This window comes from Pristiophorus japonicus, chromosome 8, assembly GCF_044704955.1.
Source record: "Pristiophorus japonicus isolate sPriJap1 chromosome 8, sPriJap1.hap1, whole genome shotgun sequence".
NCBI classification, from domain to species: domain Eukaryota; kingdom Metazoa; phylum Chordata; class Chondrichthyes; family Pristiophoridae; genus Pristiophorus; species Pristiophorus japonicus.
In genome coordinates this window covers 198,391,478-198,403,562 of record NC_091984.1, presented here as the reverse complement: position 1 = coordinate 198,403,562, position 12,085 = coordinate 198,391,478, and the positions used below count along the sequence as shown (strand labels likewise).

Genomic DNA, 12,085 nt, shown 5'->3' with positions numbered 1-12,085 from the left:
CCCCTCACACCACCCCCCCCTCCACCCCCTCACACCACCCCCCCCTCCACCCCCTCACACCACCCCCCCCTCCACCCCCTCACACCACCCCCCCCCCCTCACCCCCTCACACCACCCCCCCCCTCCACACCACCCCCCCCCTCACACCACCCCCCCCCTCCACCCCCTCACACCCCCCCCCCCCCCCCCTCCACCCCCTCACACCCCCTCCCTCTCCACTCCCTCACACCACCCTCCCTCTCCACCCCCTCACACCACCCTCCCTCTCCACCCCCACACCACCCTCCCTCTCCACCCCCTCACACCACCCTCCCTCTCCACCCCCTCACACCACCCTCCCTCTCCACCCCCTCCTCCACCCCCCTCTCACCCACCCTCCCTCTCCACCCCCTCACACCACCCTCCCTCTCCACCCCCTCACACCACCCTCCCTCTCCACCCCCTCACACCACCCTCCCTCTCCACCCCCTCACACCACCCTCCCTCTCCACCCCCTCACACCCCCCCCCACCCCACCCCCCCCCTCCACCCCCCCCACCCCACCCCCCCCTCCTCCACCCCCCCCCCTCCACCCCCTCACCCCCTCCACCCCCTCCACCCCCCTCCACCCCCTCACACCACCCCCTCACACCACCCCCCCTCCACCCCCCCCCCTCACCCCTCACACCACCCCCCCCTCCACACCACCCCCCCCCCCTCACACCACCCCCCCCCTCCACCCCACCCCCCCCCTCACACCACCCCCCCCCCTCCACCCCCTCCCTCTCCACTCCCTCACACCACCCTCCCTCTCCACCCCCTCACACCACCCTCCCTCTCCACCCCCACACCACCCTCCCTCTCCACCCCCTCACACCACCCTCCCTCTCCACCCCCTCACACCACCCTCCCTCTCCACCCCCCTCACACCACCCTCCCTCTCCACCCCCACACCACCCTCCCTCTCCACCCCCTCACACCACCCTCCCTCTCCACCCCCTCACACCACCCTCCCTCTCCACCCCCTCACACCACCCTCCCTCTCCACCCCCTCACACCACCCTCCCTCTCCACCCCCTCACACCACCCTCCCTCTCCACCCCCTCACACCACCCTCCCTCTCCACCCCCTCACACCACCCTCCCTCTCCACCCCCTCACACCACCCTCCCTCTCCACCCCCTCACACCACCCTCCCTCTCCACCCCCTCACACCACCCTCCCTCTCCACCCTCCCTCTCCACCCCCTCACACCACCCCATACAGGGTATACAGAACAGTGATTGCAATTCAAAGTAATCAATTGTCTGTGAAGCTGTTTGGAATGTTTGTGAGTTGTGATAAAATGCTATATAAATACTAGTAGTTTTTAACTTTCCTTGATGAATTATGTGATACACAAGTTTGAGAAGCTTGTAGTTCAATTTTTTAAAAAAGGATATCACCATCTTAGCTATGCGTTTCCTGACGTTTACTTCTTGCTGATTTGCCTGACATGAAGAAGCTAAGCAGAAGACAACCATGTCTGCACAAAAAGACACACTACAGCCGCCCCTAATGCGCTATATTTTACCCATCACTTATGTAAGTTTGAATGTTTAGTAATGCATGAATAATGTAATTAATTTTGAATAGTTTAAGTTCTGCTGGAACTGTAAGAATTGCAAAATGGCTTAGAAAAACACTTAAAAAAAAATAAAGACACCCGCTTTATACTATTGTAGTAATATGAAAGCAACAAAATATTTGGGAACCGAGTAAGTGATAGATTCCGTGCTTGCTATATTTTAGTGTCAATCTAAATCTACACATCCTGAATACATAAACCGAAAGGATGCATTTTACCTCTTTTGTGAACTTCATGGTTTGTAATGCCAGTTCTCGAGTTGGAGTCAGGATTAAAGCTCTTGCTCCTGTCTGGGCACTATGTACCTTCAGCCGTTCAAACAATGGAATAAGAAATGCCGCAGTCTTACCGCTACCTGTCCTGGCCATAGCGACGACATCCCTGCCATCCAGTATCACTGGGATTGTCTAAAACAGAGAACAGATTTTTACTTCAAAATAAGTTCCCAAATGATTCCTCAAGCTAACACTTTCAAATTCTGACAATTAATGGATCCCTTTCGAAAATATAAACAGGTTTATCAACTCCTTAAAACTGTCTGGTCAAAATTAAGTTGCTTATCTTTCTCAAATCTGACATTTCTTTCCCCACAAGCTGAGCTGCCAATCACAGCTGGGCTGTGAGTGAAGATGCTGTTTGGAGAGGTACTACACTACAAGAATTATTTAAAATGCACTGAAATTATATGGCGAGTTGGCCAAGACTGCTCTTGCAGGCCTATTTGTGGCTAGCTCAAGATCAACATTAGCAGAAGTCCGAGAGCAGACTGGTTGCCTGTCATCTCTGCTGAAGGTGGGGGGGGAAAGAAACATGCAAGGAAAGAATAATTTCCAATTATGTTAATCTGATTGAGAGCTAAGGTTTGACTGAGATACTGAGGTCACAGCAACAAATATAAATGTGACAAATGTTAGAACTGGTTACACAGTTTTAAAAATGTTAAAAAATATGAATTTCACATATTTCCTGTTATTTTAGAATACCTCAATATAGTATACATCATACACTGCATCTGTACATGTATAAACTTTAATTATACAGTTCTTATCTGGTAACTTTTTAATGACAACCAGATTTACTTTCATAGCTAATAATGCATCATTATCATATTTTGGCACAGTATAAATAAACTAAACCTTTTTCTTTCATTAATGGAAATGTTTCTTTCATGTGTGCTAATTTATGACAGTGCAGCAATTATTTTTTTTTAGTTTAGCACTATTACAAGTTACCTTTCTCTGAATTGGTGTTGGTACTTTGTATCCTTTCTTCATTACACCTTTAAAAACAGGAAAGCTTAAACCTGTGGAAAAACAAAAATAAAAGTGACCAATTTTGTGATAACCATTTTGCACAAATATTAAAATCCAACATATAATTTCTGCATAGCATCTGTTTAATGTTGGTAACTGCAGTTGCGGTGTGGTCCGTACATTCTACTACTAGAATGTCTCTCCAATTATTGTATCACCATGGCAACATGAGACTAACTAGAAAACCTGATGAGAATGTCAAAAGCACCTACCAAAAAAAATTCTATATTTTAATATGGTGCATTTAAAAATGTACAAAAACAAGCCCTTTACCCTAAAAAGCAATAGGAGATATGAAAAGAAATCAGATGATGAAAATTAAGCCAGTCTTCCTGCCACATCAATATATTAAAATTCTTTGTTCTCTATGCACTTCTTATCTACAAGACATTACTTCTTGTTGTCACATCTTTGCATCAATAAATTTCTACATCTAGATTCATAATAGAAAATATCAATGTAGCACCTCAACTGTACATTTCTATGCTCCTCAGTTTATACTGTACAGAAACTCCTGTTCCAACCTACTCCATCTTTCAGCTTTCCAAATTGCCACAAAATTTGCGACTTATCACTAATAATAGAAAAATCAAGGTATTACATAAAATTAAGGGCAGAATGTATGACTTCGAAATAGGGATTGAATTATGTTTGCACACTTTAGTCCAATTATTCTCCACCCTCTAATCCCATTTCATTTAAAGACTGCACTTGTTCCTGACTCGCGGTTTGCAACGGCACACCGAGTAACAGTTTTGTTTTTTTAATCCAAAAACTGTTCCTTATGTTGTATATAGTTTTAAACTAGATGAACATACACTTGCCCTTGACTTGAAGCCAAGGAGAGAGAACACACAACAAAACTCAGGATAAACCAGACGAAGCAGCATCTTGTAATAAATAAGTTTTCATGTTGGTTTTGTTCGGAGAAATACTATTTTGTGCTCTTGCTAAAGGTATATTTAGGTTGATGGAGAAGGCCTGAAAAATCAGCATTACTTTTAACAAATGTTGTCAAGCACAGCTCTACATAAACAGAATACAATATACTATCTAGAATATATTTCAAGGTAAAGTAACACAGGTGTTTTTGTATGCAATATGGAGAGTCAGCTGGAAATAAGTTGCACTTGGCTTGTAACTGGGCTATTAAGGACTGCATGAATTAACTTGTGCCTCAAATAATCAAAAAGGTAATTCAAGTATCAGAAGTTGCTGGGCGAACCCATAGACTGAAATCCTCCCGACTTCTTTTTCTTTTTATTCTGTTGCCGGACCATCTCTCTGGTGTCTGGTTCCACGTCAGATGCGTAATCAGCTGAAGGAAAGCTTGGTAAACATCTGGTGTTGGGCTGGGAAAGTAAATAAAATAGATTAATTTACAAACAATTTTTGAATATAAACAAATATCTTTACCTTCGATGCCAATAAGCTATAGCGAATTTTATTTTTGGAAAGCCGGCAGAATATTTCTGAAGTAACTTAAATTAGTTAAATCCTGTAAAAATTCATTTCTGGTTCAAACCATTCAAACCAAACAGAAACTCTTCAGCCCAGACAAAGCTTCCTTTACCTGGCAAATCCCTGCAGGATACCGAAACAATGAAAAATATCTAACGGTCCTGACCTGAGTGATAGGCATTTATAACCTGCAGGTCAATGCTACTATCAACGAATTACGTCACCACAATGTAATCTGTTCCAAGAGTGTGTCTGCATAGCTAGATTCTAAGGGGTAAGCTCTGCAGCAAGTGTAAATCTAGTGATTCATACCAAGAGTCTGTTTATCCTTGTTAATGAACTGTCTCTGACTTAGCAGAATCATGAAACCAGCTACACGTAAGCCTCTGGTTCACATATTTAAAAAAAGACAAGAAAGACCCCCTATTGACCAAAACAAAGAGGGAAGAACGGGGGTTAGAAGTAATTTATTAAAAATGCTAAATGCTGGTGCAAAGTAGCTTCGTTTAAAAAGACAGAGAAGTTAAAATCTAATTTTGCCAGATATCCAAGCTTGGTCCTGGATCTCAAGCATAAGAACATAAGAATTAGGAACAGGAGTAGGCCATCTAGCCCCTCGAGCCTGCGCAGCCATTCAACTAGATCATGGCTGATCTGGCCGTGGACTCAGCTCCACTTACCCGCCCGCTCCCCATAACCCTTAATTCCCTTATTGGTTAAAAATCTATCTATCTGTGATTTGAATACATTCAATGAGTTAGCCTCAACTGCTTCCTTCGGCAGAGAATTCCACAGATTCACAACCCTCTGGGAGAAGAAATTCCTTCTCAACTCAGTTTTAAATTGGCCCCCCCCTAGTATTTTGAGGCTGTGCCCCCTAGTTCTAGTTTCCCCGACCAGTGGGAACAACCTCTCTGCCTCTATCTTGTCTATCCCTTTCATTATTTTAAATGTTTCTATAAGATCATCCCTCATCCTTCTGAACTCCAACGAGTAAAGACCCAGTCTACTCAATCTATCATCATAAGGTAACCCCCTCATCTCCAGAATCAGCCTAGTGAATCGTCTCTGTACCCCCTCCAAAGCTAGTATATCTTTCCTTAAGTAAGGTGACCAAAACTGCACGCAGTACTCCAGGTGCGGCCTCACCAATACCCTATACAGTTGCAGCAGGACCTTCCTGCTTTTGTACTACATCCCTCTCGCAATGAAGGCCAACATTCTATTTGCCTTCCTGATTACCTGCTGCACCTGCAAACTAACTTTTTGGGATTCATGCACAAGAGTTTCATGCACAAGGACCATCAGCCGGTCCAGGCAGCGGGCGGTCGAGGGGGTCGTTCAACCTGACTGCCTGCCTCTCTTCCGCTCTTACATCCGCGCCAGGGTGTCCTTGGAGATGGAGCACGCGGTGTCCACCGGTAAGGTGGGCACCGGAGGGACTGGAGTGCATCATCACGCCCGGCAACCAAATTTTAATTTGATTTTACGTTTTAAAGTTTAATTTGTTTTAATTGCTGGTGCTTTTAGTGTCCCCCTCCCCTTTTATAGGGGGCACTTGGAAAAATTTGATTTTAGCGCCCAAAAAAAAAACAAAAAAAAGAGGAAGAAAAAAAAAGGGCCTTGTAAATGTCTGCTGTGTCATCCAGGGCGGGTGGCACGGTTTAATGTTTTTTGTTTTACAGATAAACTCAAAAAGAGTTTCATGCACAAGGACCATCAGCCGGTCCAGGCAGCGGGCGGTCGAGGAGGTCGTTCAACCTGACTGCCTGCCTCTCTTCCGCGCGTACATCCGCGCCAGGGTGTCCTTGGAGATGGAGCACGCGGTGTCCACCGGTACGCTCGCGGCCTTCCGCGAGAGGTGGGCACCGGAGGGACTGGAGTGCATCATCACGCCCGGCAACCAAATTTTAATTTGATTTTATGTTTTTTAAGTTAATTTGTTTTAATTGCCGGTGCTTTTAGTGTCCCGCTCCCCTTTTATAGGGGGCACTCGGGGAAAAAAAAATTTGATTCTGTGCCCAAAAAAAAAAACACAAAAAGGGCATTGTAAATGTTGGTGTTTCTCCCAGATCGGGGGGCACGGTTTAATGTTTTTCTGTTTACTCCTAAAAGAGTTTCATGCACAAGGACCCCCAGGTCCCTCTGCACCGCAGCATGTTGTAATTTCTCCCCATTCAAATAATATTCCCTTTTACTGTTTTTTTTTCCCCAAGGTGGATGACCTCACATTTTCCAACATTGTATTCCATCTACCAAACCTTAGCCCATTCGCTTAACCTATCTAAATCTCTTTGCAGCCTCTCTGTGTCCTCTACACAACCCGCTTTCCCACTAATCTTTGTGTCATCTGCAAATTTTGTTACACTATACTCTGTCCCCTCTTCCAGGTCATCTATATATATTGTAAACAGTTGTGGTCCCAGCACCGATCCCTGTGGCACACCACTAACCATCGATTTCCAACCCGAAAAGGACCCATTTATCCCGACTCTCTGCTTTCTGTTAGCCTGCCAATTCTCTATCCATACTAATACATTTCCTCTGACTCCACGTATCTTTATCTTCTGCAGTAACCTTTTGTGTGGCACCTTATCGAATGCCTTTTGGAAATCTAAATACACCACATCCATCGGTACACCTCCATCCACCATGCTCGTTATATCCTCAAAGAATTCCAATAAATTAAGTTAAACATGGTTTCCCCTTCATGAATCCATGTTGCGTCTGCTTGATTGCACTAATCCTATCTAGATGTCCCGCTATTTCTTCCTTAATGATAGCTTCAAGCATTTTCCCCACTACAGATGTTTAACTAACTGGCCTATAGTTACCTGCCTTTTGTCTGCAGAACATACTCTTCAAAAGATTGAACAGGCTGGGATTCCTTTCTCTAGGAAAGAGAAGGCTGAGGGGTGACCTGGTAGGTCTTTAAGACTATGAAAAGAGCCCTGAATTCACATCTCTCTCTGATCTCCCCTCTTGACCTCTCCACACTCATCTTGACCATGAGACCCACTTCCTGCTCCCTTGACCCTATCCTCACTAAACTGCTGACCACCCAACTTCCTTTTCTGGCTCCCATGTTAGCCGACATTGTTAACGGTTCTCTCTCCTCAGGTACTGTCCCCCTCTCCTTCAAACCTTCAGTCATCACCCCGCTCCTCAAAAAACCAACCCTTGACCCCACTGTGCATGCTAGCTACCGCCCCATCTCCAACCTCCCTTTCCCTTCCAAAGTCTTTGAATGTGTTGTCGCCTCCTTATCCATGCCCATCTTTCCCGGAATTCCATGTTTGAATCCCTTCAATCTGGTTTCTGCCCCTGCCACAGTACTCATAAATGTCACAAATTACATCCTTTGTGACTGTGACAAAGGTAAACAAACTAGCCCTCCTCGTCCTTCTCGACCTATCTGCAGCCTTTGACACGGTTGACCACTCCATCCTCCTCCAACGCCTCTCCACCACTGTCCAGCTGGGTGGGACTGCTTTTACCTGATTCCATTCTTATCTATCTAATCATAAGAAAATCACCTGCAATGGCTTCACTTCTCACTCCCGCATCATTATCTCTGGTGTCCGTCAAGGATCTATCCTTGGGCCCCTCCTATTTCTCATCTATATGCTGGCCCCAGGCGCCATCATCGAAAAACGCTGCATCAGTTTCCACATGTACACTGATGACACCCAGCTCTACCTCACCACCACTTCTCTCGACCCCTTCATGGTCTGCAAATTGTCAGACTGCTTGTTCAATATCCAGTAATGAATGAGCACAAATTTTCTCCGATTAAATATTGGGAAGACTAAAGCCACAAACTGCATTCCCTAGCCACTGACCATCCCCTCTCCCTCACATCTGTGAGTTTGAACCAGACTATTCGCAAACTAGGTGTCATATTTGACCCTGACATGAGCTTCCAGCCACATATCTGCGGCATAACTAAAACCGCCTATTTCCACCTCCGTATCATGGCCAGTCTCCCCCCTGGTGGTAAAAACAGAGAGACAGACTATTATCTGAATGGTGATAGATTAGGAAAAGGGGAGGTGCAACAAGACCTGGGTGTCATGGTACATCAGTCATTGAAGGTTGGCATGCAGATACAGCAGGCGGTTAAGAAAGCAAATGGCATGTTGGCCTTCATAGCGAGGGGATTTGAGTACAGGGGCAGGGAGGCGTTACTACAGTTGTACAGGGCCTTGGTGAGGCCACACCTGGAATATTGTGTACAGTTTTGGTCTCCTAACTTGTAGAAGGACATTCTTGCTATTGAGGGAGTGCAGCGAAGGTTCACCAGACTGATTCCCGGGATGGCAGGACTGAAATATCAAGACAGATTGGATCAACTGGCTTGTATTCACTGGAGTTCAGAAGAATGAGAGGGGATCTCATAGAAACGTTTAAAATTCTGACGGGTTTAAACAGGTTAGATGCAGGAAGAATGTTCCCAATGTTGGGGAAGACCAGAACCAGGGGTCACAGTCTAAGGATAAGGGGTAAGCCATTTAGGACCGAGATGAGGAGAAACTTCTTCACCCAGAGAGTGGTGAACCTGTGGAATTCTCTACCACAGAAAGTTGTTGAGGCCAATTCACTAAATATATTCAAAAAGGAGTTCGATGTAGTCCTTACCACTAAGGGGATCAAGAGGTATGGCGAGAAAACAGGAATGGGGTACTGAAGTTGCATGTTCAGCCATGAACTCATTGAATGGCGGTGCAGGCTCGAAGGACCGAATGGCCTACTCCTGCACCTATTTTCTATGTTTCTATGCCTCAGCTCACCTGCTACGTCTAGACTTGTCTACTCCAACACATGCTTGGCTGGCCTCCCACATTCTACCCTACATAAACTTGAGGTCATCCAAAACTCGGCAGCCCGTGTCCTAACTCGCACCAAGTCCTGCTTATCTGTCATCCCTGTGCTTGCCGACTTACAGTTAAGCAACACTTAGATTTCAAAATTGTCATCCTGGTTTACAAATCCCGCCATGGCCTCGTCCCTCCCTATCTCTGCAATCTCCTTAGCCTCACAACGCCCCCACCCCCCACGAGATGTCTGCGCTCCTCAAATTCTGCCCTCTTAAGCAACCCTGATTAGAACTGCTCAACCATTGGCGGCCATGCCTTCAGCTGCCTAGGCCCCAAGCTCTGGAATTCTCTCCCTAAACCTCCCTGCCTCTCTTTGCTACTTTAAGACAATCTTTAAAACCTCTCTTTTCTGCCATAATTTCTTCTTATGTGGCTTGGTGTCAAATTTATTTGGTTTGTCTTGAAACTCTCCTGTGAAGTGCCTTGGGGTGTCTTTCTATGTTAAAAGCACCATATAAATACAAGTTGTTGTTGTTGGTAGGGTGATGCAGAAATAAGAAATAACAAATAAGCTAAAATGTTTGCATTCACCAGAAATACAGGTACCAAACCGAGTCACCAATTGGAACCATTGTTCTTTACTCTCTGTGTGGCTCGTCAGCTGTGGCTCAGTTGGAAGCACTCTCGCCTCTGAGTCAGAAGGTTGTGGGTTCAATCCCCACTCCAGAAACTTGAGTATAAAAATCTAGGCTGACACTTAAGTGCAGTGCTGAGGGAGTGCTGCACTGTCAGAGATGTCGCCTTTCAGATGAGATGCTAAACTGAGATTCTGTCTGCAATCTCAAGTGGACATAAAAGTTGCCATGGCACTATTTTGAAGAGGAGCAGGGGAGTTCTCCCCATGTCGTGGCCAATATTTATCCCTCAACCATCAGAAACAGATTTTCAGGTCATTCTCACATTGCTGTTTGTGGGAGCTTGATTGTGTACAAATTGGCTGCTGCGTTTCCTATCATCCTCATCATAGGCAGTCCCTCGGAATCGAGGAAGACTTGCTTCCACTCTTAACATGAGTTCTTAGGTGGTTGTACAGTCCAATACGAGAACCACAGTCTCTATTACGGGAGGAGCAGATAGTCGTTGAGGGAAGGGATGAGTGGGACTGGTTTGCTGCACGCTCTTTCTGCTGCCTGTGCTTGATTTCTGCACGCTCTCGGCGATGAGACTCAAGGCGCTCAGCGCCCTCCCGGATGTGCTTCCTCCACTTAGGGCGGTCTTTGGCCAGGGTCTCCCAGGTGCCAGTGGGGATGTTGCACTTTATCAAAGAGGCTTTGAGGGTGTCCTTGTAACTATTCCGCTGCCCACCTTTGGCTCGTTTGCCATGAAGGAGTTCCCAGTAGAGCACTTGCTTTGGGAGTCTCGTGTCTGGCATGCAAACTATGTGGCCTGCCCAGCGAAGCAGATCAAGTGTAGTCAGTGCTTCGATGCTGGGGATGCTGGCCTGGTCGAGGACGCTAATGTTGGCGTGTCTGTCCTCCCAGGGGATTTGTAGGATCTTGTGAAGACATCGTTGGTAGTATTTCTCCAGTGACTTGAGGTGTCTACTGTACATGGTCCACATCTCTGAGTCATACAGCCTTGTAGACCATGAGCTTTGTGGGCCTGGTCTTCAAACACTGTCTTCCTCAGGCTGCACTGGGGGCAGTGTTGGATCTCGTCGTCAATGCCTGCTCTTGTTGATAGGAGGCTCCCGAGATATGGAAAGTGGTCCACGTTGTCCAGGGCTGCGCCGTGGATCTTGATGACTGGGGGACAGTGCTGTGCGGTAAGGACAGGCTGGTGGAGGACCCTTGTCTTGCTGATGTTTAGCGTAAGGCCTATGCTTTCCTACGCATCAGTAAACACGTCGACTATGTCCTGGAGTTCAGCCTCTGTATGTGCGCAGTCGCAGCCCATGCTCCATCTCACAGTCGACAAGCTCTCCGCTGGAGTGGAACTGAACTACAGAACCAGTGGGAACCTGTTCAACTTTCGCCGTCTCCAGGCCAGATCAAGACCACCCTAACCTCTGCGTTTCCTATATTACAACAGTGACTACACTTCAAAAAGTACTCCCCATTGGCTGTAAAGCACTTTAGGACGTCCTGAGATCGTGAAAGGAGCTAATATATAAAAGCAAGTCTTTCTTTCAACTAGCTTATTTCCCTTCTCCCACCCAATATTTTTGCGCTTGTCCAAGTGCTAGTTACCTTTCACCACTTTTCTAGGTTGCCATGTCGGGCCTGTGATTCCTTCACTCCCCAAGATGCTCAAGGGTGAACAAGGATGTTGCAAGAGACCCACACCTATTGCCCCACCGGCTCTACAACAACAGAAACAATCAGCCTGCTGCTCCGGGCCCGCATGCGGGAGCGGCCCACTGCTCGCCGGCTCACCCACCTTGCCCACACCGTCATCCTCCTCGGTGAAAGGGGCCAGCTCAAACTCCCCGCCGTCGCTCTCCACCTCCACGTCCCGGTGGCCGGGCTGGGAGTGGGCCCGGGGCTTCCTGTGTTTGTTCGGACGCTTCTTCTTTTGCGCCATTGCGCCTCACAAATTCAAACCGAACCAAACGGACGGCAACGCACGCGCACGCCTGTCAGCAACAGCCCACCATGTTCTAGGCTCGCGTCAACGTCAGAGGTCAGCGGATGCGCCAACCCTGTGTTAGCAACGGGGGGGGGGAGGGAAGGAGGAGAAGAGGGCATACTTTCGAACTGTTTTCAAACAACGCTCATAAATATGTCTTTTAAACAATTTATCAGTAGTACAGCTGGTCATGTATGTTTACTAGTTGAGTATTTTTCTTGTTTATTGCCTGGTTGTTGTCCAATGCAATTGTCCCCCCCG

At 46.8% G+C, this 12,085-nt stretch overlaps 1 protein-coding gene across 1 annotated transcript in view; it reads right to left on the bottom strand.

The window, feature by feature from the left end:
* Window positions 1-11,861, bottom strand: part of ddx54 (DEAD (Asp-Glu-Ala-Asp) box polypeptide 54) — a 54,760-nt gene extending 42,899 nt beyond the window's left edge. The window contains exons 1-4 of the mRNA XM_070887738.1: window positions 11,636-11,861; window positions 4,144-4,270; window positions 2,838-2,908; window positions 1,824-2,012 (exon numbers count right to left, since the gene is read on the bottom strand). Coding sequence (XP_070743839.1) covers window positions 1,824-2,012; window positions 2,838-2,908; window positions 4,144-4,270; window positions 11,636-11,779 — 531 coding nt within the window. The 5' untranslated portion in view covers window positions 11,780-11,861. The remainder of the gene's footprint in view (window positions 1-1,823; window positions 2,013-2,837; window positions 2,909-4,143; window positions 4,271-11,635) is intronic.
* Between the last annotated feature and the right edge of the window lie 224 nt (window positions 11,862-12,085).